A 25,360-nucleotide genomic window follows, 5' to 3' on the forward strand; every position below is an offset into this window, starting at 1 on the left:
GTGATGATCAGTGATTGTACTTTTTATAAAGCCCTCAGAAGAGGAAAGTTCCTTTACTTGCTTTGTAGAAAGGAGTTAAGAGCCAGTCAATTTTTTATGGCACTTGTAAACATTAGGTGTACAAGAAATGCAATATAATTACTTGTAAATTGAAAGATGATAACCAGTTTTTGTGTAAGTTTAAGATAATAGAGACATGAGGCTATTGAGGTTGTCTAGAAATGTTATGTTGGTGATACCATTGGAGTACTGGAAGGTGTTAGTGTGATTGCAGGAGCTAGAAGTGGATGGAGTAAGTTCAGGAAACTACTCTCATTACTAGGGCTATGACAAGAGAATATTCTTATCATTGTTTTGACTCTCGAGTATATATCTGACACAGTTAGACAATTGAGAACCACATCACTCTATCTAAAAACATAAGATATTAACTGATATATACTTGAGAGTCAAAATAATGAAAAGCATATTCTCTTGTCATAGCCCTAATCATTACTAACCAGCAGAGTGCTCCTGCTGGTGACTAAGGGAAGAGTTTATCAGGCATATGCATGCAGTATAATGATGTTTTGAAGTAAAACCTGATCTGTAAGGATTGAGTATATATGTTGCATGGAAAGAAAGCATATGGCAATCATACATTGGATATATAATGTGAGTCTTAAAACGTTTTAGATTGTACCTTAGAGGAAGATTAATGTGTTTGGAATAGAAAACTTTGTTGATTTGGTCACGTTAATATGATCAATAAGAATTCTTAGATTAATAAATGTAGAACAGTTGGTGTAGCAAAGGAAGGCCAAGTAAAACAAACGGGGGAGGAAGTGATAAGTATAGATTTGAGAAAAAGAGGGTTAAGACCTGGTTAAATATAGGTTAGTTTGAAAATTAAGTCGACTAAGGTATGCCAACATTTAAAACAGACATTCAACCGATGATGCTGATAAGTTAGGTCTATCATATCATTGAAGTGTCATGATTTGCTTGAAGATAGAATTGGGTTGTGTTCTGCTAATCCGCATGAAGGAAAATTGATGTGTGAGAATTATTTGATAATTTAGACTGCCATACTCGTGATTAAAGGACTACTATATAACATTATTTCCTACATTTGTTAAGCATCTGTTAAAATTATATTAAATATTCATTTGTAAAACATTTTAAGAATTTTCCAAAATTAAATTCAGTTTTCAACTTCCAAAGAAGATTACTGAATATTCTTCTTTCAATAAAACAAAGCTTAAAGAAGACTATAATAATTAAAAAAAAAACAGCTGGGCACCTTGTTTTGGGGCATTTTTCAAAATATGGTCCTCTGCTTCATGTATTGATGTGAGAAAATTATTTTGAGTAACTACACTTTGCTCCATTTTATCATCTTTTGTAAGACTGAAAGAAAAAAAAGAAAGAAAACATCTCCAGACAATCGTTATAAAATAAAACTTAATATTTACTAGCTTTCACTTCTTACATGTTTTTAACACAAATAGATCACAATTTCTTCAGTAAATTCTTCCGGTGAAATGAAAGGTGGTTGGCTTTTGAGAATTCTACTATATAACCTAATCTTTTTTTTTTTTGCATGGCTTTATTAACACACATATGAGGTGATTAATTTTTATTTCAACATTTCTTGTCACAGACATAGTACCTGCATTCTAGTCTATGATTTTCTTGGAATTTTTAATTAAACTCTATTTATCCCTCAGAGTAGATCAATTTTCATCTGCGTTCTTTTTTTTTTGTTTTTTTTTAGATATCTAATAAAACACTGGGAATGGCATTAATGAGTCTTAAATTTGCTTTCATCTTTGCACCATTGCAATTTCTAATTTGATTGAAAAACCCCTTAATTTTTTTTTTTTCGGTTTAATATCATTTTTTAATTTTTTCTTGTAGAAACATTCTGAAGTCCATTACCCTTCTGTACGAGATCTTTTTGCTGAACTGCTGATGGCAAACGTCCCTGTTGTATTCCACAATGCTATTGTCGATCTGATCTTCCTCCATCAAAATTTTTATTGTGATTTGCCATTCAAACTCAACTCCTTTCTCTGCAATTTATCAGAAATGTTTGCAGCAGGAATTTATGATACTAAATTAATAATAGAATATTACATGAGGATGCCGGCCAGTTACCTGGAATATGTCTTCAAAAAATGGTCAGTTTTTCTTACTTCGGATGTTTGAGATTGTTTTGTACACAAGTACATGTACGTGTGAAGATAAGTAAGTTTGTAAAATGTAGAAAATGAAATGGAAAACATAATTTAATCAAATTAACTCAAAACCTGATAATTAAAGAAAAAATACCTTGAATTGGAAAATGGTTAAAAGATTCAGTGCTTATACAAGGAGAGGCACAGGTGAAAATCATAGTTCCAAATAAATGAATAGAAAAACTCTTTGACATACTTATGTATCAGGCTAAAATAGGTATTTATACCAAAAATTAGGAAAAAATATCAGGTAGAAATTTAATTGAAAATAATCAATTTTATCATATTTTGCCAATCCATCTATAAATACAAAAGCGAAAATCTATGCGTGTTCGCTTTTTGTGTATGTCTGTAAAAGGCTTTTTCACTGGACTTCTTGGTTGGCTCATTCCTTCTTAAAACTTTTTATATGCTGTCTAAATGATAATATCTAAGAGTTATGAACGGGGGGTCACGTGTGTATTTAATTTGCCCGATTTTCACGCGCTATTTTTTCCAGATTTTTTAGATCTTCGCATGTATCTTTCGCTTTTCAGTATAAAAAAGCGAAACTGGATTCGAATCGGCAGTTCCCAGTGGTGTTCAGAAAGCGATGTAAACATTTGGTCAATGTCAGCTTTTTAGTGACATATCAAACAATTGCTTTCATCTGGACACTCCCCTAATAAACGTGGAGCTGGTTTTCCCCAAAGTTGGGTAAAAACAAACAAACCGAGTTATTGACCTCATTAAAAACTGTCCCACAGAAAATGTTGACTGCTGACTAGCTATTGTTTACGTCGCCATAACGCTCGCAGAAAATGTTAACTCCACAATTTCCACTTGACCTCATTAAGTCATTAGGTGTGGGCACCTGTCAATTCTCTTCCTACTTAAATATATTCAAATGTCGTTCAGTAACTCTTTCTTGCTGGCTGATTGGTGTCATGTTTTTTCACATTTTATTTTCCAACTTCACCTCAGGGCTTCGGGTTCGATCCTAACTACATACCAAAACTTTTTCTCACCCGGGCAACGCCGAGTACCCCCCACTAGTCATTGATAAGAGTGAACATCCCTTAAAGCAAGGGGAGATAAGTTAGTCTGTTATTTAACCAAGTAATAATGAATGATGGATCAGCAAAATACAACTCCCTCACCTTTAAAAAAAGGACGAAATAATTTCTGCGAGAGGAGTTTTATGACAACAGAATTGGTAATTTTTTTCCTAACTTTTGCCGAGGATGCCGATTTTTGCATGATATGTAAGCATATCAAAGAATTTTTATTTAGAATGTGATTTTTCACTTGTGTCCTATACTGTATAAGCATCAAAGATTTTATATCTATGCTATATTTTTGTCAAAATATAAAAAAACAAACAATTTTTTTTTATCTTCCTTATAAAGTTATAGGCACAAAAATATTGGCAGTATATTTCCATTTCCTCTTCTTTCACTGATATGAATAAATACACAAGCATTTTCATTCTATTTCAACTATATCAACATCATAATGGTTCATGCTTACTTAATTCTATGATACAAAATAACACTTTTAATACTGTATATAAAATAATCTACAAACAAATTATTCCTAATTTTCATATTTTTTTAAACAGTTTAAATTAATCTATATATATAAAAGCGAAAATGTATGTATGTATGTGTGTATGTTTGGATATCTGCTAAAAACTTTCGACAGATGCAACAAAAATTCACAAACTCAGTATCACATCGAAGCTCCATCCTTTGCTTGAAAAATATCGAAAAATTGGCCAAAAACGTTAACATTTTCACCCCGAAATCAACACTTTTCGACAGTTGGGGGGGGGGTCAACAAAAACAGTCCTCTCGTGACAATGACCAATTCTACGCATGCGTCAGATGACGTTGTGACCTGATTTACTTTAAATAGTTGAAAAACCGAACAAATTTCATGTACGTCACTTTAGCTCAGTTGGTTAAGGCCTTGGTTCATTATCTAAAAGTTTTGGGTTCGAATCATGGTGTTAGATGGGGTTTTTTGGGGATATCCGTTTTCCGGATGACTACAATATGGTTGTCTTCAAGTCTAATGTAAATAAGTTCTTGATGAGCCGTTCCATATAAGTTATCAAATTTACCAAATTTTCATTACTAATGATTACTATATTGTCCAATTTCTACTGTACACTCTTTAACCCTTATCCTTGAGTGGCCTCTTCGCCTTGATAATGTGGTGATGCCTATGTAAAAAAAAAAAAAAAAAATTAAATATTCGACCAGTGTTATTTAAGCCATTTTTCACATAACGTTCGTTTTTCTCCTTTTTTTTCTTTTACTTCGCTTATTTTTAGCGACACCCAAAAACACCTGGGTACCCACCGATTTTTTAAATTTTAATATCAAAATAGGCTTATTTAGGCCATTTTTCACATGTTCGTTTTTCTGCTTTCGTCGTTCGTTTGCCTTACGTTAGTTTTTTTTCCAGCTTAAGTGTTAACGTTGTTTTCTTTTTTTACTTCGCTTATAACTAACAAACCTACGTCGTCGTCGTCATCATTGTAATGCTCGACGACTTCCGGCCACCCACCTGTCAATTTGATTCTTACTTAAATAAATTCAAACATCTTTCACTAACTCATTCTGGCTGGCCGATTTTATTTTCAAACTTTGCCTCAGGGCTTCAGGTTCGATCCGCCCCCCCCCCTTTCTTTTTTTATTAAACACCACACACACCTCCAAATACCCCCCGCTAGTCTCTTATATAAATCTCACCTATCTGTTTAAATGTATGTATGTATATATATGTGTATGTTTGTATGTCTGCCTAAAACTTTTGACAGAGGTGACGGATTTTCACGAGATCAGTATTGTTTTGAAGCTCAACCCTTCGGACGATAAATATCAAAAAATTGGCTAAAAACATTAATTCCTTCACCCTCAACCAGGCACTTTTCTACAAAGACAGGTTGCTTTTTTCACCGATATTTTCAAAATACGTCTCCTCTTTTCGATTGACTAGCCACTTCTGGTTTGGCAATTGTCACAATGGCAAAGACATCACTTTTTTTCTTTTTTTTTTTCACATTCTTTTCCTCTTTCGCAGTACGGGTGAGAGCCTGCCTGCCTAATACCGTTTTTTTTTCTTTTTCTTTGTTTTGCTTAACACACACCTACAAACACCTGGGCCATGCCAGGGACCCAGGCTAGTATTCTATAAAATTTATATTTGAAATTAGCATTGTAATATTTTATACTGCTACTAGCAGGCTGCTCGGTCATATATTATGCTTAAATATGATATTTTAATTTCTACAGATTCTGTATTTATTATCATAGATATTGTACCTAATATATAGCAGTGATTTCCAAAGTTAAGAAAAAAATATGACTTGGATACCATTGGCTAAAATGAAAACCAAAACATTTAGCACTCCGGTGTTTTTCATTACTATCTGAACTAATGGCAGATGGATATCAAAACTTTACAAATTAACTGATTTGCACATGCATAAAGGATACAACATTAGTTCGATATACCTTAAGTTTTAAAAGAGTTCCGAACATGACGCTATTAACAGTGCACTGACCTTCTTATATATATATATATATATATATATATATATGTGTGTATATATATGTATATATTTGGTAAAACTGGTAGTTAGTAAAAACCTGAAGAGAGTGCTCAATACTATTTCAGAGCAAATATGTGTTTTATTTTTTTATTATCGTTTGGTTACATATGTTTCGGATGTTGGACCGTGTTTACGATTTAACAGCCTTTATATATATATATATATATATGTATATATATATATATATATATATATATATATATATATAATGTTGTATTTCTCTCTGTTTGTTTGTAATAGTACACCGATTCACAAATTAAATTTTCATACTGAAAACGGATGTTACCTTACTGAAAACTGATGTCTACGTGCGTTCCAGCATGATATCTACACATCCTATTTTAAAAGCAAAACAACATTTCAGAACCTGTTTTGCGTATTACATTAAGGAAAATCTATTTTAATTATCAGCGCAATGTTATTCATTGTTTATTGCAGGATAGTCTTATAATTGTTCCTTTCGAAAATTTTGTTTAAAGTCGATTTACTTATTTATCTATTTTAATTTATTTTGAATTATTATTAGCCGACACATGTTGGCTTTTTAATAGCTTTTGGTGTTTATTTATGCCAAGTTCCAATTTTTAAATTTTAACCCCTTAGCAGCTTATTTTCTGGCTAAAATCGAATCAAATTTGTTCCACATGTCTGAATAGCCCATACATCAAGTTTCAAGTCTGTTAACCCAAAATTGGCATAGTAGTTTTGTAGAGACTGTTCTGCACAAATACACATACACACAGACAAAGTCACTTTTATATATATTAGTGATGGGACGATTCCAATATTTTTCTCGATTCTGATACAATTACTGATTCCGTACTAAATTCTAGATTCCGATACAATTACTGATTCCGTACTAAATTCTAGATTCCGATACAATTACTGATTCCGTACTAAATTTTAGATTCCGATACAATTACTGATTGATATTTTTCTTGATTACCATAAAGACACATGTTAATGTACATACATTTTCGCAAACGTAAATATACACCTGTTGGGCGTACATATATAGTTTTACTCGCAGTTTAAAACCAATAAATATTTAGTATTTTATTATTACGACCAGCAGTGGAAAATTTTTTTTTAAACAAAATCAAATAAAACAACATAATTACAGGAGTCATTTTTGGCATTGGAAAATAGGCACAAATTTTTCTGATTCTGATTGTTCCGTTTCTGATTAATGGTCCCAACACTAATATATATATATATATATATATATATATATATATATATATATGCAGTAGTTTTGTTACTAGTAAATGAAATGCTAAAGAGAATTTGGAATTATTTATTTGCACAAACTATAAAAATTTACATAGATTGATCTTAGCCAACTGTAAAAATGTTTCTATTACAAGTTTTTTTTAAATGAATGAGAAAAAAATAACTGATTTTAATCTATTATTGTATTTTTTTTAATGTTAATGCATTATCGATCCTTTTGTTATAAAACTATTCTCCCAGGAATTATCAGGTTGACAAGAAAATTCTTGCATGTTTTAACTTTTAAATTCAGATGTACATATCTCATCTCAAATAAAAATTTATTGATCGAAATAAGCACCATCAGAATCAACACACTTTTGGCAGTATAAAACAATTGTATTTATGCCAGTAATGTGAAAATCTTGTGTTCTGGTGGCAATGAAGTCGCTGAAAGCGGTTTTGTTTTTTTTTACACAGTGATCACCACTTATCAAGGCCCGGAAGCCACTCAGGGATAAGGGTTATTTCAAGTACATTACGTTAGTGTGGAGATTTGATGAAGTGTTTAATTAAGGGGACGGTTCATTAGGAATTTGTTAACATTGGACTTGAAGACATCTGAGTTGTAGTTCGGAGGGAAGCAGGCAGACGGAACAGAGTTCCACAGGCATGCAGTTCTAAGAAAGAAGCTTTGTTCATGGAATCCGCGTTTTGATTTAGGCACAGATATAGAGTGGGGGAAGTTTTGATATCGTTTAAGTTTTTGAAAAATTTCTCATGCAGAAAGTGGTTGAGATGCTTGAAAAAGTGGTAGTTGGTATGTGATACATCTGGAGAGTATGGTAGATAAGGCAGGGTTTTGTAGCCCAATTCGTTCAACTTTTTCAAGGTCGGTTTAGCAACATGTGCTCGGGCATTGTCGTGGAGACTGTCTTTTCTGTTGACTTATGCTGGGTGTTGTTGTTGAAGTTTCATCTATTTGTTGACAGTACTACGCTGTCATAAAGGTTTCGCTTGCATTAAAAAACTGTAATGGATGAGACTGGTTGCAGACCACCAAACAGCATGACCTTCTTTTGGCACAACTCGGGTTTCAGGAAGTGTCGTGAAGCTTCATCGGTGTCTAACCACTGAGTTGAACATCACCGGTTGTCATAAAGAACCCACTTTTCATCGCAAATCACAATTCAGTCAAGAAACGGGTCATTCTTGTTGCATAAAATGCTTCTTTTGATTGTCATTCAAAATGTGAGGCACCCATTTATTAAGTTTTTTTTTTCTTTCCAATCTCTTGCAAGTGGTTGGAAATTCTCATATATGTTATATCTTATTTAGAAACAAGTTCTCGAATGGATTGCATGGATTGGCTTCAACTAAGGCTCTTAATTGATCAGTGTCAATATCCGATGGCCGACCACTATGCTCATCATCTTCAAGACTCATTACCACCACAAAATTTCTTAAACCACCATTTTGCTGTGTGTTCAATAATGGTGAAATGCTTTCTTGATATCGCAAACTGTTTTAGCAGCTTTTCGGCCTAGCTTGAATTGAAATAAAAATAAATTAAAAAATTGTGCGAATTTGCTTTTTTTCCATCTCGTATGAAAAGAAGACGTAATTATTTTAAAACGATTGTAGTTTAAACGATTAGATAGAGCATAAAATGCTCTTTAAAATAATATATAAAGTAAAGTTATTTAAACTTAAACTTATTTGGAAATGCATCATTTGAAATCAGAATGAAAAATTCCACAATAATATCTCCTTCTTTTTAAGGGTGTGGGCATAATCCTTCTAAAAATTACATCCTCTTTTGAAGAAGGGAGTAATGCAGTATGTATTTTGTTGTCATAAGACCATTTTCCCAGGGACTATCTTCTCCATTTTTATGTGTGTGTGTAATGGTGAGGAGGGGCAGTGTGGTATCTTTTCTGTTTTCATGATACCATACTCACAAGCATTACCATCTCCTTTTTTTTTAAGAGGATCCTCCCAGATATTACCTCCTATGTTTTGAAGAGAAATATTGTATTTGTTCTGTTGCCATAATACTATGTAACATTTCCGTTATGCTTGAAACGTGTTTGTTACAGTTCAAACCTTTCTCAACCCCCGACGCCATCCGACACCATAAAAAAAAAAAAACAAAAATAAATAAATCTGATTAAATTTTCCTTCTGATTTTGCAAAAGGCATTTATTACCATTACTTTCCAACGTTTTTAACTGTTCCTTTTGTCTGCCATGAAACTAACAAAACCCCGCCGTCTTGACACCGAAAGTCTCTCGCCGTCTCGACAAAAAAAAAATCTCTTGCTGCCACTATGAGGCTACATGACAATCTCCCATGGCACACATTTTTCTCCCTGCTTCACTACATGCCAGCCATAGACAGACATATTTCGTCTTTGTCTTTACACATTCATCTTTTTCAACCGCACTTTTTCTTCTACCGGCCACGTGGTGTCCTTTTTTCTTTTTCTTGTCGTGCAAGCTTGTATACACTTTCTAATTTGCATATGTGCTTTTTTTCTAATATCATCGCAAACCAAATATCTTACTGCTGCTGCTGCTATTTTCCCAGTTGCTGATACACAGTCTGTTACAACTATCCTATCATACATTATCTTCTCCATTTGGAGGGGAATAATGTAGTATATAAGTGCTCTGGTTGATCTCATATGCTGTACTGTCCAATAGTATGCCCTTCTAGTTATTAGTCAGACCATGAAGGAGAGTATTTGACTAGTACAATCCCCAAAAATTCAGCGTCAGTATGATTGTAGCTACCTATACAAGAATGACGTCGCCCTCTGCACAGCAAGCTGATAATGCACTTAGTATTTACTGTTATTCTACTAGTAATAGTATACAAACAAACACTAGTTTCATCCACACATCAGATTTCAGTTTTGATATTATGCTGTTAAAATAATAAACAATTTTTTTGCTAAAAATAAGCAATTATCTAATTTTATCATCTTTTAAAAAGATCTCCTTCAAATATTTAATCTCAATGATAAACTGAGTTTGGATACACATGATTGGAGTCAAATGTCATAAGAATGGGATGGTTCCAATTTTTATAGCAATTCATATGCATTAAGTAGATGAAATGATTGATCCTTGTTGTTAAGCTGTTCAGACTTCTGCATAGAGCTCATGTGTTGTTTGTTAATTGCAGTTATTTGTTACCCTGCATGATTGTAGATTTTACACCTAACACACAGAACAGCAAGATTCAGTAGTTGCATATGAAGTCAAGGAAGGTTTTGACCCAGGACATAAAGGAATGCAGAAGCAACATTATCACTCCCACTTTATTGCAGAAGCATAGATGATTCTACGATGATGGATCATTATACAAATGCCTTGATTTTCAACAGAGCTTTATTAGCTGGGTATCTCTGATACTGCCATATTACCACTCTCTCTTCTACAGTGAAGAAGGGTTGGACTTGTAAAGAAGGGGGAGCATTTTGTGGGTGATTTTCGTGATAATTGTAGTGTCAGGGTACATATCAGAAAATAATTTGAACAGAGATATCGCAAAATCATGCAAGATGTGTATCTTGATTGTATAAGTAGTGCGTAAAGGAATATGTGAGGATGCAAAAAGAATCAGCCAAATCCAATCCGACCAACCTTTAATACAAACTTCTTCCTTACTTTGTTTATTTAACCTTAAATTGAAGACATCTGTCTACAAAATTGATATACAAAAGAACTGTGTAAATGTGCAAAACCAACTAATAAAGATAGTTTTTTTTATAAACTTATGTTATATTTGTTCTGTATTCCTCATAACCTCGGTCTTTAACACAAACTAAAGAACACAGTGCACTATATCCAAAGAATACAAAAAATGAATGTTGCCAATTATATTCAGCCAGTTTAACTTACCAATGCTTGTCTTGAATTATGAATGGTTGAACTGACTTTTTCTCAATTTCTCACTTGGTAATCTTGAGCCACTTGTGATTTCTGCATAGGTTGGACTTCACTGTTGGCCACATTTTTGATCTGTATTTTTCCTTACATTCACAGGTCGGGGGTAAATCTGGTTAGAAAATTTGTCAACAGAATGCCATACAACATATTAAAATCAGAATATATTTATAGTGGACGCAGATGGCGTTGAGGACAAACTGGTAATAGCTTATTGTAAGAATGCAGCAAAGACAGTAATGGCGAGATACTTTTAGTTGCCACAAATCATTCTGCATAAACCAATCTCACTTCTGTAAAGGATTAAATGTTTTTGAATTATTGTGCTCAACTTGAATGTTATTTTTATTTTTCAGCTAATATGATCTTCAGCGTTCGTCAATTGTGCCTTGTCAATTTAGAAATCTTTATGTTGAACTTAAAATTTCAAACAGAAGGGTAGATTGTTTTTATACCTTCAACCATAACCAAATAAAAGCGTTATATTCTTAGTATTGCCAAATCATGAGAATATCTGAGATGAGAAAAGCAATCCAAATGATCCAAATAAAAAAAAGGTAAACAATCCTTATCTAAAAAGTTCCACAACATAAATGCTTCTTTTATGACAATAACAATTTTAATTTTTAGTTTTGTACTCCTTGCAAAAAATTAACATCCTTTTTCTTTTTGTCTCATTTGTAGCTTACGCCAAACTGTACAATCCAGTTCAGTGAAAAAGTCATTGCTACTCTCATTTCTTGATTATCCACCAAACTTCCTCCATGTCAACTATCATACTTTCCATTATAACAGACCACCAACATCTCTAACTTATTCAGACTTGAAAGATCTTGTTTGCCAACGTTTTGCTGTAAGTTGAAAAAAATTCTTTTTTTTTTCTTCTCTTTTTATAAAATTGCATTGTATTTTAAATCTGGAATCTTGTAAAAACATAAAAATTTTAAACTAAATAATAAAATTAATGAATAGGAACAAAAAATAAAATATTTTAATGAGGTACCAAACGTTCTCATCATACATATTTCTGTTTATAAAATAAAAATTTTGATTGCTAAAACAGAAATTACTTCCTTTCATCAAATAATAAGACAAAATGTTTTTTTTATTTCTTATCTTCCCTAATGCCGCCAACAAATATGAGCAACACATACTTTGAGTTTAAGATATAATTGAAATTAATAAAATATTTATTAAACAAAAATTTGTCTTTTCTTATACAGAATTATTATTTTGAAGGAAATTCCCTCAAAGAAATAAACCAAAGGTCCATTCAATAGCTGAAATCATGCATTATTAGAAAGTCAAACTTTGATTTCTAGCTTTCTAAAAATTTGGACTCTGACTCCTAAAATTCAAAAATATCCCACACCGAATCCTTATTTTAAAGTTTTTCAATATAGAAATTGTTGATTTTTCAGGGATTAAAATATTTTACTCTGACTTCTTACAAAAGTGACTCTGAACCTACCTTTGATAATTGAAGAATACTGATTGTTAATGTACAATAAGTATTCTTCAACCATCAGTGGCAGATTTTGTTATGGTTTAAATTACACCTTATTGTGATGCATGTGAAATTTTATTCTCCTAATTGGCAAAATGGCTAAAGTGTTCACTAACTGGCAGGAAGACCAACGTTCAATTCTTAGTAATGTCATACCAAACACACAGAAAATGATATTTGATAAATACTCAGCAGTATGAGGTGAAGGATCAAGGGTAAGTGGAGTGATACTGGGAAAGGAGTGGTGCTCCATCATAGACCTCTTTGTAGCAGCCAATAAAAAGAGAGCATGACCATGTTACTTTTTGTACAGCTTTTTGTTTTTGGTAAATACTTTTGAAAAAACTTATTTGATATGACAAGAAATATATTTTTGTTAAAAGCAACTACAGAATACTAAGTTCATTTGCCACAAGTGTTAAAATTTGCTCTTTATGTTTTGTAATCTATTTTTTCAATTACATTAAAAACCTTTTTTATGGTGTTGTTTTATCTCTCTTTCTCTTAGCAACTGCTTGGCAGTGAAGATGGTGGTTGTGTTCTGGGTTTTAGTATGTGTCGAGGTGGCTGACAAGGCCGATCATGGTCTTGAACTGCCTTTCACAGTGAGGGCAGGCAGCTTCATTTCCATTTGAAAGGTTAGCTTGAGAGTGTTCTTCTCGCTCCCTCCTCTTTTTCTTCTTCTTGAGGTCTGCATGTCAGTTGGGCTCAAAGGTGGCTGTGCCTTTGGTAATAGTCTGCCTGCAGGTTTACCTGGCCTTGGCCTGGGTCTCCCATGTGTCTGTGTTGATGCCACACTTCTTCAGGTTTGCTTTCAGAAGATACTTATATTGTTTTTTCTGGCCTTCTTGAGTGCACTTTCCCTCTTTTAACTGCCCATAGAAGAGTTATTTCGGCAGCTGGGAATCTGACATCTTGACAATGTGACGTGACCACCTCAGCTGGTTCCTAATGATGATGGCTTCAATGATGGTGGTGTTGGCTTCCTTAACTTTATTTTGCTTACCTTATTTACCAAATTTATCAATTACTCAATCTGTCCTGAATCCATTCTGTGTATTGAATTTTATGCAAGAATGTATTGGCTTTTAGAAATTGACTTCCAAACTAACCTGTTTCTTGTCTTTTTTATCTCGTTTTCTCTCATATCCATCCTTCTCACTTCCTCCCATATTTTATTTGTCCTTCCCCTGTCAATTGATTCTGCTGCCTCAAATGTTTTACATCAATTGATCCAAGAACTCTCATCCATTCTTTCAACATGAGCATACCAACAAACTGTCTAGATTTAATCGTCCTATTTGTCAAAACTAAGCCTGTCTTTAACACTCACATTATACCTCTATTTTTTTAATTCCATTTTCACCCAAAACTAGGCACAGTGCCACTTTGATGTAGGGCACTACTATCGGGGGCATAAGTTTCAGGGATACTATGTAAGGAGTTGAGATGTCCGTTCACATTACACTTGAACTTCTGCATGTCAGTATAGTTGGAAAAGCAGGAACTCAGAAGGGAGATCCAAAGTCTAGCCATTCTGAGGAAGAAACTATTAGAGTAGAAGACTTTCTTACATCTAGAGATCTCTACTGTGTAGGTGTATGACTTTGATGTTTGTCAGGTTTGTTGGGAGTATTTACATCAAGGGAGTACAAGGGCTTGTAGTTCGTCAGAGCATACACCATTAAAATACTTGTAGAACAGGCAGAGGTATGCATCATTACGTCGATGGGATATAGGTTGAAGCTTATCAGGTTGACGATTCTCTTTTGCACCCTGTCCAGTAGGGAGAGACTATTAGCAGATGCACTAGTCCAAATGTGACAACAATACTCCATACATGGGCGAATGGTGGCCTTGTAGAGATACAGGATACTTTCAGGCATAAGTAACTTTCTAGTACAGTAGAGAGAGCCCACCTTCTTTGCAGCATTGGTGGTTGAGAACGTTTCTTGTAATTATTGAAGGAAACAAGCTTAGTCTTGGCAGACCATCCATTTTTGTCCCTATTCAACTACAGATTAGAGGTCTTCCTCTAGTGTTTTTGCCATTTCCTTAGATATGTGTTCATATGTTTTCCCCTCGTCCCTGTTATAAAGTGTGCTGCCATCAGCAAATATACTCATCTCAGAAACAATTTTATCAGGGAGGTCATTTATGAATATTAGGAATAATAAAGGTCCAAAGATTGACCTCTGAGCTACACCTGCATTTATATCATATTGTTTAGATGTACGACCATCGACGACAACTTGGATTCTTCTCTAATTTACGAATGATTTAATTATGTTAAGTATTCGTCAAGTGATACCGTAAGATCTGATTTTCCGGAGAAGACCATCGTGCCAAACCCTGTCAAAAGCCTTTGATATATCTAGGGCTACCGCTCTACCCTCACCTGCTTTATCCAGTATATGGTATATACACTCAGAGATATCTGCTGTAGAACAAGCTCGTCTAAATCCATGTTGGTTAGTCAGAAGTTTAGCAGCGGTAAAGTGACGAACTAGAGCTTGGTTAATTATGGATTCAAATATTTTGGCAAAAAGCGGGAGGGGGCTAATGGGTTGTATCATTCTTATGTCATTTCTCTCCATGCAACACATGTTCTCAACCCTCTCTGGCTAGATTTCACTTTTATATATCATCAAACTGTGTACACATGCCTGATACACTTTTCCCTTGATTTATGGTGGTAATACTCTGCTTGTTAGTAATAGCAGAATTGTGATTTTACAATAGAAATGTAAGTTCACCATTTTTTATCGAACTTTTGTTCTTTTAATCCTGAGACTAAAACCCCCTATCAGTGCAAGTCCTCTGATTTTTGATAAATAAGAAAAATCTCATTTTTGCCAAATCGCTAGAGCCTTACTGCCTTATTTTTTCATTTTTCATCACTTTTATATTTTTGCCTTTTTTTATTTCTCCTTCTCTCTTTTCTACTTTTTCTTTTTTATTTTTCTCTTAATTTTCTTTTCCTGCTTTTTTTCTCTTCCTCTCTCCATCTTGGCTTTCTTTTCCCTCTTTAGACAGTTCTCTCTGAAAACTAAAAATGTTAATTTTGCCATGAAAACTAAAACTTCAACTAATTTATGAAGTAGCGGGGGAAGGGGTAGAGGAGTTAGATAACTTTTCTTTAATCAAAGAACAAATTCTTGTGTCCTCCCTTCCATAGATGCAATCCGTGTCTTTTCTCTTAATTTCAACTTTGTTAGTTGAAACCACTTGGAAATGTCTATAAGAAGAAAAAAAAACTACTTTTGTCAAATTGTTAGAGTTTTTCCTCTTTATTTTCGTTACTATTTGGCTAGATTTGCTTCCTTTTTCTTCCTCTCTCTCTCTCTACTTTTTTCTTACTCTTTTTTTTTGCTTACTTCTGTTTTCCTCTCATTATCTTGTCTTTTCATTCCTTCCTTTTCCCTCTTATAACAGTTCTCTCTGAAAACTAAGGATATCAAGGCTTAAAACGATTCATGATATCGATAGAGGAGTAAGATGATTTTTCGTTCATCAAATAATAGCATTTTGTCCATTTTGCTGCACATATAAAGTGTTTTTCGTTTAATTTTAACTTTGTTAGTTGAAACTGATTGGACTGTTTAGAAAAAGTTTATTACGTTGCCCTCTCCGCATACATTCAGTGGGAAGATTGGGAAATTCATCTCAATCTCAGCTTTCTTTTGCCATTCGCTTCTCACATATCTGTTAAATATGGCGTATTTTCTTTATATACTCCCAAATATACTCATTAGGATTGTGTTGAGATTTTATTACAGCAACATCTTGTTCACACTCCTATATCGAAGTGAAACTTGAAATCTTAAAGTCATTCAAGAGGTGAAATTAGATCCATTTGATTGCAAGTGATTTAAAGGGTTTCTACAGATCGATTAATAAGCAAAAAATTGCACTAACCAGCAGGTAGTATCGTCAATAATCTGCAAATGACATCTAAGCTGTCTCAGACATACTTCAAAATTGACCTTGCATACTTTGACTTCCTCATACGTTGCAAGATGCAGTAGTACCTAAGTCTAAGATTCTGTTTAGTTTCTAAAATTGCATTGTTTATTGTGCATTGTAATTCACTCAGTATCATAAAAAACAGGTCAATATTCAACCATGCCACGTTTTAAAGTAAACAAATGTATTTTTTCTTTTTACAGCAGAATTGATTTTTCGCATCTAACTTCTCTTTTTCTTTTTAAAATGGCAGGATCATGGTTGGTGTTCGCAAGGTCGCAAATGCCCGAAAAGCCACAACATGGATTTAGTGCTTGACCTTCATGAGTTAAAACCAAGTAAAACGCAGCGGAGGAAAGACCGTAAAAGGAAACTGGAAGAAGAAAAGCAGAAAGAGAGCGAACAAATGAACAAGATCTGCCAAACGACAAGCGAGAAAAGTAAAGACCTTGATCAAAATAATCAGAATAGTGAAAGTAAGGGCAATTGTCCAAAAGTTGAGCCGGAACCATGTCCTATTAGTAGTGTCTATTATGACGATGATGATAATGATTCTAAAGGTTCTTCACTAATCAGTGAAAATGTGGAATCGCCACTCATGGATGACAAAACTGCTAATGCCAAGGCATCGAGTACGGACTTACAAATTGTCATTCCACAGAATCTTAACCAAAGCATCAATGCTGGTCACACAGCTGGATTTGATTCTTTTATGACTGGATACATTTTTGCCACTGCCATTGCCCACAAAAGTAACGCCTGTGTGAATGAAGAATTGCAACTCTCTGGAGGTCAATTGTTGAACTGGCGCAACAAAGTTTATTTGACAAGTAAAGAGGTGCCGTTATCCGTGGCTAAAAGTAATTTTGCTTCCGTCTCCTCTTTTCATAAAGAGAAATACAAACGTTTAAAAGAATAAACCAAAGTATGATCGGCTTGCAGGATTTGTAGATAATGAAATGATGTACAAGTGGCTGTGAGTATGATTTAAGTTCAACAACTGAACCTGATCGTGAGACACCAATTGAAGAGTTTTGGGGAGGGTGAAATCATTCCATTTAGCGACCATTCCTTCCAGATCACCTCTGATCAAGAGTGGTAGTATCTGCTAGTGATCTATTTATAGATTTAATAGAATCTGTTCTAGGTATGATATAAAACAGCAAATTTACTTAATGAATATCTTGTTAAAGCAAGGGAACAAAATTTAGTATGTGTCCGTGATCTCACGCTTTATTTTTTCTGTCCTCAGTCAGCAAAAAGAAATCTTTCTAGACTGAGGTAATTATTTATATTTTTGTCCTAAGGTGATCTTTTTTAGGGAGCTGTATTTCCCCATATTCAAATTCACCTTGCTCTCGTCGGGAGACAAGTAAATAGGAACAACATGAATAAATATTTGAAATTATTAAAAACTTCAAACATGACTGAATTCGACATTGAACAACATAAAAAGAGTTGATATTTGTATGGGAAAGTTAGAACAGTATAAGCCTGGAATCAGCAACTAATTCAACCCCACGGGCCAGATCATATTATAATTACTGGTTGTGGGCTGGACAAGGGTCATTAATGAAAAAAGTTAATAGTCAGCTAACATACTTCCTAACTTCTGCTGTGTCTGCTATTGGAAGCGGTGACAAGACAAATCAGTTCCTTCGCTTTTTTCTCTCATGCCTATATCTCCCCTGTGCATATACTTTTTAATTACGTTTTTCTGATCATTCTGTATTTATTTAATAATCGTTAAAAAGTTTTTTCGGTCTTATTTTAATTAATAGTTATAGTAATTAGTTTGTTTTGTTTTTTTTAAGAATTATTGAAAACACTTTTTGAGCTCTCTTTTTTTTTTTAAATGAATTATTGAAAACATGTTTTCAAATTTTAATTAAAAATTATTGAAATTAGTTTTATTTCTTTTGTAATTATTGAAAACACATTTTGCACTCTTTTTTAAAGAATTATTGAAAACGTTTAAAAATCTTTTTAAGTAAAAAAACTATTTAGTTTATGAAGCGATGCCAGCCATAGAACTGTGCATAAATTTTTTTTATAATTTCATAAACATGTATTTCTATAAAAAGTTTCAAATAAAATAAAAACTTATTTTTAAAATGTTGGTATTAAAAGTGCAAATAAAGACTAATTGTGTTATTTTTATAATTTTGTTAATTTTTATTGCATATTTTTTAATAACATTGTTTTGTTATATTTTATTTCAATAAATCACTTCACAATAGAAATACTGAAGAATAATAAAAGTGAAGGAATTTGTTTTGTCACTGCTTCTGGTAGCAGACTCACCAGAAGTTAAAAATTATGTTAGCTTACTATAACCATGAAAAAGTAAGGAAAATTACATATGAAGACTGCTGTCAACCTAAATATTTAAAGCCATTATGAAAATAAACCTTGAATAATCAGAAAAACATAAGAAAATCTAAAATTTACAAAAAAATCACCTAACAAAAATTAGTTTTCTTCAAGGAATGTCAAAATACTTCAAAGTAAAAAAAAAAAAAAAAATCAACCGAAGTGAAGTATACGAAATTAGGGCATTGAAAATTGCACTACAAAGGAACTATACACACACACAAACAAAAACGAAACACATATATACATGCATACGAGTACAAATAGTTGCAAGCATGTACACTTACGTACGTGCACATACAGTAACATTCATGCATTCATGAGACATGAAATAGAAAGCTGACTGAGATAACAGTGTCCCTTTGAAGCTGCCTCTGCCTAATGTCTATCACCAGTTGGTTGGTCAAGTTGGCTCTTAGTTTTTTTTATCTTTTGTTTTTTATTTTATGCAAAAATGGAGGTGATTAAGTGTAGATCCCGTGTTTGCGGTCATAGTATTCAAATTGTTGGACCAGAGAAAGATAACAGCAGGCCTTTTCTTGAATTTGAAAGCCTCATATCATGTTAAAAATAGTCATTAATAATTAGGCAAACAGGCCAGTTAAAATGCCTTCGCAGTTCAGATACAGACCATGGGCCATAGGTTGCTGGCCCTTGGTGTAAGTACTTGCAATTTTGATTCTGAAAAAAAAAAAAAAAAAAAAAAAAAAAAACTGATGATTATTAAGACAGCATTGAAGCAGACATGCTCTATGACATCTCAAACAAACAGTTCTTCGGGTAAAAAAATATGGATCAGTGATTGATAACGCTACAAGCATTTATTTATGTAAAATAGACTTTTATGATTACGGATCAATAACCCATAAATAATAATAATAATAATAATAACAACCCATACTGTTTCTTCATCTCTCCTAAACATTAACCCAGTCTAATAATACTTCTACAAACATTTATAAAAATCAAATTCCATATAGTTATGGATAGCTCAAATAACCTGTAATATTTGGGCTAATCTTTAGCGAAGATAGAGAACTAATAAAATCAAAACATCAGTGACAATATGGGTATAGACATAGAATATAAAATATGACTAAATTACTTTAAAAAATGGAATCTGTAATTGAGTTAGACAGAAAAATGAAACAAGAAGAGCAAGTGTTTCTGAATTTTTAAAATGAGGATTGATAATTTGTACTATTTGGATTATTCAGACTATTGTTTTCATTTTGAGTGTTATTTGCACAATGTTTCAGCCAATGTTAAACTCCTACCTTCTTCTGGTGTCTCCTCTTGAACTTGGTAATCTTTCTATCGAACTCAGAAATCTGCTCTGGATTCTGAACAGGACCCTTTATTTAATTCATAAGGATAGCATGTTGTCATTTTGTCAGCCATGATTGGATAGAAGTCTTAAGTAATTTACAAATGTATAGTGTCACCTCGCACTGAGAATTGAATCTTCAACCTCCACAAAAGTGTCACTTACAACTGAATTTTACCTAATACTTTATGCATTATGCAACGGTCCTTGCATCATGGCTGACAAAACAAGAACATGCTAACAAAATAAAAACAGTCGTCCGAATAATTACGTTCTAAAACAGTTATCTACGTACATGTTTTCTCATCGTGAGTGTTATTTGCCCAACATGTTGGCTGATGTACCCTCCTACCTTCTTTGGGTGTATCTTTTTGAACTCAGGAATCTTTCTGTTGAACTCAGGAACACTGAGTCCATTATTTAATCCACAGGAGTAGCATGCTCTCATTCTGTCAGCCATGACTGGGTAGAAGTCTTAAATAATTCTCTATTGTATTCTTAGTATCGCCTGTACTGAGAATTGAATCTTCAACCACCAAAAATGTGCCACTTACAACTGAATTCTGCCTAGTACTTTATCTGTTATGCTACAGGTTCTTGTGGACAATTCTAGTATAAATTTTGGGAGCCTTAAACCTATTTGTTTTTAAATGTACGATCTTATTACTTATCAGTATAGATTAATTACTTTTTACTGTATATTATATATTGTTTTTTTTTTCTAAATAGTGACCTTATATGTAATTTATAATAAACTAGCAGGGGTACCTGGCATTGCCTGGGTGTGGAGAGGTTTTATGGTAAGGGTACTGAGCAATCGAGCCCTTAAAAAAAGTTTTAATTGAGCAAGCGCAAAGAAACAAAAAAAAAAAAATTTAACCAACTCCCTAAAAAAAAATGAAAATAGCAGCGAGTACCCGTGCAAGCGCAAAAAAAAATATCTACACTAGCCAGGCTCGAACCTGTAATGCTAAGAGGAAATAGAAGGTGAAAAAAATGAGGTGCTTTAGTTGCTGTGCCCACTGAGACCTATGACGTTGCGGGCGTTCAAAATAAGCTTAGTCATTGCAAGGTGTATGATGACTTTGCAAAAATGTTAACGCAAAAGATGACCTCTCCTTGTAAAAAACAGCCCAGATGACAGTCAGAGAATGAATATTTTTGCCCAATTTTTGGATATTTGTCGGCAGAGAGATCAATCTTTCTAGCGATACCATTTTTGTCAGTGTTGGTCGCGTGTGTTGAAAATTTTGGCGAAACATACAAACATGCATACATACACACCCACACACTAACAAACAGGTAATATTTATATAATAGATGGTTTGTATTAAATTATTTATGAGTTCGCCAGAAAAATTTTCCGAATTCAATAAAGTACACCTGAAAAAGGTCAAAGGTAACACTGGCCGAAATGTATGAAAAACACTCAGGATAAGAATTGTAGTTGGAATTGTTGGTGCTTCTTTGTTATTTGAGTGAAATTCGAAAATTGAAATATTGAATTTCAAGTGAAACTAATGGTATCTACTTGATTGTCATGTCACAGTAATTAACATATCCAAAACTTATGAAAAACGATGAGGCAGAAAATTAGTTATTAATGAAAATAGTTTTTGAAGACAATGAGCAGAAAACTGAGCTTTGCTAAAAATAAAAAAGAAAATTGAGAGTTTGACTCATAACACAAAAGGTAAGTATTTTCTGAAATCTTAAGCCAATTTAGCAGAACTCAATTTTTGCTAATTTTCTTCAAAAAACTGTTTTCATTAAGAATTAATTTTCTACATTATTGTTTTTTGCAATTTTAGGATATGCTCATTACTGTGACACAACAATTAAGATACTATTGGTTTTATTTGAAATTTAATATTTTGATTTTCGAATTTCGCTCTAATAACGAAGAAACACTGAATAATTTCAATAATATCAGAATAGTGAGTGTCAAGATGTCGGCATAAGAAGAAAAGATTTAAAAAACAAAAGCATGCAGATTAGGATGTGATATTCAACGTATATGTCGAGTTTAATAAGATTGGGATATTGTTTGGAGAGCCAGGAGAAAGTATCAGATTATGTGTTATTATGTATGCATAAATTGCTGTAAGTATGGGAAGTTTTGAAAACAAAAGAATTGCCATTCATAAAATCAGCAGATCCTTCAATACAAAGAGTAGACGATCCTGATTTGAAGAGAAATTTAGCATGACTGTTCTGCAGACGTGTCTGCATCTTTAATGCAGGTCTTTGAGTTTACCAGTGAAATTCAGTTGATGAGGTTTGGTAATTGAGAAAGATTCACAGTGAATGTTGCCATATTGAATCTGTCATAGTCTGTGGTAAAATCTGCAGATTTGTTGCCATTTTGTAAATCACTTGAGGAAGCCGAATTTCTAGTTGATCACCTGGTTAGAAAATGACAGTAAAATCTACATGTCAATCCTGTGTCCGGTTGGAAAAGACATTTCTGACTTTATCATGATGATGTTTATTTAAACATGTACCACAAGAAAAAATTATGGTTAAATCAACATACATTTAAAATAAAAACTATTTTTTTATATTTTATTTTTTTATGTAAGGATCAAAAGTGTTAGTGTGATCTTTATCATGGTGTTGAAAATTTTATATTTTACATTTATATATATATATATATATTTTACATGGTGGTCACCACTTATCAAGGTCCGGAAGCCACTCAGGGATAAGGGTTATTGCGTGTACAGTAATCAATGGGATAATATCGCGGTAATCGTTAGTATTGGAGATTTGGTAAAGTGTCTTACTTAAGGGGGCGATTTATCAGAAATTTGTTTATGTTGGACTAGAAGTTATCCAAGTTGTAGTTAGGTGGGAAACAGGCAAACGGAAGAGAGTTCCACAGGCATGCACTTCTAAGAAAGAAGCTTTGTTCATGGAATCTACGTTTTCATTTAGGCACAGATAAAGAGTGGGGAAAATTATTGACAGTGGTTTCAGCTAGATGGGTGTTTATTTATATATATCTATATATATCTATATATATATATATATATATATATATATATATATATATATATATATATATATATATATATATATATATTAGTGCTGGAATGATTAATCAGTATCAGAATTGGAAAAATCTGTTTCTAGTTTCCAATACCAAAAACGATTCTTTTAATTGTGTCTTTTAATTGATTTTGTTTATATAACAAAATCTTACACTGCTGGTAGTCATTTCAAAATAATAAATATTTATTGATTTTAAACAACCAGTAAAACTAAAATCTAAAGACTATACTGCGCAAATATATTTTTATGTTTGAGAAAATATCTGCATATTTAACATGTGTTTTTACGGGAATTGTGAAAAAATACCAACTCTATAGTTAGATATTTAGAGATTTATAATATATATATATATATATATATATATAATCACACGTTTGTATTTGAGCAGCATATTTTTATTAAACATGTATTCAAAACAATAATACATTAAAGATCATAAAACTTTTTTTTTAAATTTCATGTTTTTTTTTACATAGGAGTCACCACTTATCAAGGCCCGGAGGCAACATGAGGATAGGGGTTAATGGGTATACATTAGTCATTGTGATTATAGCGCCGTAAACATAAGTCGTGGGAATTTTGTAAATTGGATTACTTAATGGGACGGTTCATCAAGAACTTATTCATGTTGGACTTGAAGACAACCAGATTTTAGTCAGCTGGAAAGCAGGCAAACAAAGAGAATTCCAAAGGTGTGCAGTTCTAAGAAAGAAGCCTTATTCAAGGAATCTACATTTAGGTTTAGGCACAGATAAAGAGTGTGGGAAATTGTTGATAGTGGTTTTGGCTAGATGGGTGTTTTTCATAAAAGTCTGGTGAGGGAGGACCATAGATGAGCACTTGCCATGAAAATAATGATAAAGCAGAGACAGGCTCACAGCATCTCTTCTGTGGAAAAGAGGTTTCAGGGAAGAGAAAAGGGCATTCCTCACTAAGCTACTAAGTCTATTTTGAATTCTGTCAAGACAGGATAAGCTGCTTCTAGCAGCTTGTACCCAGATGTGGCAACAGTACTCGATTGTTGGCCGAACCTGGCTTTTATATAGGTAGAGAATTGTATCAGGAGTGAGATATCTACTAGAGCGGTAAAAGGATCCTACCATTTTCCCAACCTTGGCAATGGATTTGATATACATGTTTCATTTCAGATTGGGAGTAAAGGTCAAAACATGAAGCCTCCCCAAGACAAGAGCCATTCATTTCAACTGATGACAGCTGAGCATTAGAGCGTTGATGATGTTAAGATAAAAGCTTGATTTTAGATACATTAAAAGTAACCATTGTACCACATGCTCAAGATCAGAGGAGAAAGAGTCAGAGAGAACTTGGTCAATGTGCTACCATTGATAGTAGTCTCATCAGCATAAATATCTATGAATGATGTAAGGATGTGGTTTGGAAGATCATTAATGTAGCTCAAGAAAAAAGTTGGGCCCATAATGGACCCCTGAGGGACCAGCATTAATACTGTGAGCTTCTGATTTCTGCCCATCAACCACTACTCTTATGAACGTATCAGAGAGAAATGATTTAATAATTGAGAAGACATTTCCCGCTATATCGTAGCTGGAGATCTTGTAAAGTAAACCTTTATGCCATACCCTATCAAAGGCCTTTGATATGTCAAGAGCAATTGCCCTAGAAAGGTAGCCTCCGTTGAGAGATTCGCTAATCCTCTGAGATATAACTGTAAGCACATCTGCTGTAGATCTAGCAGAGCAGAAACCATATTGCATGTCACTAAGAAGGTTATTTTTGCTGAGATGGTTGACTACTTCTCTATTTAGCACAGATTCCAGCAGCTTACTTATGACACACAGGAGACTTATTTGTCTGTACTGAGAGGGAGATGAGCGATCACCTGAATTCTTAAATACAGAACATAATGATGAGACTTTCCAAGGTGTTGGGAAGCATTTCTCCTTAAGGCAACGCTTAAATAACTTTGTAAATATGGGTGCTTTCCTGTTGAAGCCTTTTGAACACTATAATTGGAATGCCGTCAGGGCCAGTTGCTTTACTGGAATCAAGGTTTTTGATTAGCTTGGAAACATCATCTACAGATATTTGTATGTCACATAGTGTGTTTTCTGATATACAAGGAAATACTGGGAGTTGGTACCTTGGTGGTAAAAAGTAGAATTAACT

General features: G+C 33.4%; 1 protein-coding gene across 4 annotated transcripts in view; it reads left to right on the forward strand.

Moving 5' to 3' along the window:
* LOC145296004 (target of EGR1 protein 1-like) overlaps positions 1 to 22,742 on the forward strand; it is a 361,885-nt gene extending 339,143 nt beyond the window's left edge. For all 4 annotated transcript variants that reach the window (XM_080142014.1, XM_080142016.1, XM_080142015.1 and 1 more), the window contains exons 5-7: positions 1,900 to 2,162; positions 11,670 to 11,838; positions 16,712 to 22,742. In XM_080142014.1, the coding sequence (XP_079998140.1) occupies positions 1,900 to 2,162; positions 11,670 to 11,838; positions 16,712 to 17,377 (1,098 nt within the window). In that variant the 3' untranslated portion in view covers positions 17,378 to 22,742. The remainder of the gene's footprint in view (positions 1 to 1,899; positions 2,163 to 11,669; positions 11,839 to 16,711) is intronic.
* The last annotated feature ends 2,618 nt before the right edge of the window (positions 22,743 to 25,360 follow it).

Source organism: Euprymna scolopes, chromosome 16, assembly GCF_053919585.1.
Source record: "Euprymna scolopes isolate OS-2025 chromosome 16, ASM5391958v1, whole genome shotgun sequence".
Lineage (NCBI taxonomy): Eukaryota > Metazoa > Mollusca > Cephalopoda > Sepiida > Sepiolidae > Euprymna > Euprymna scolopes.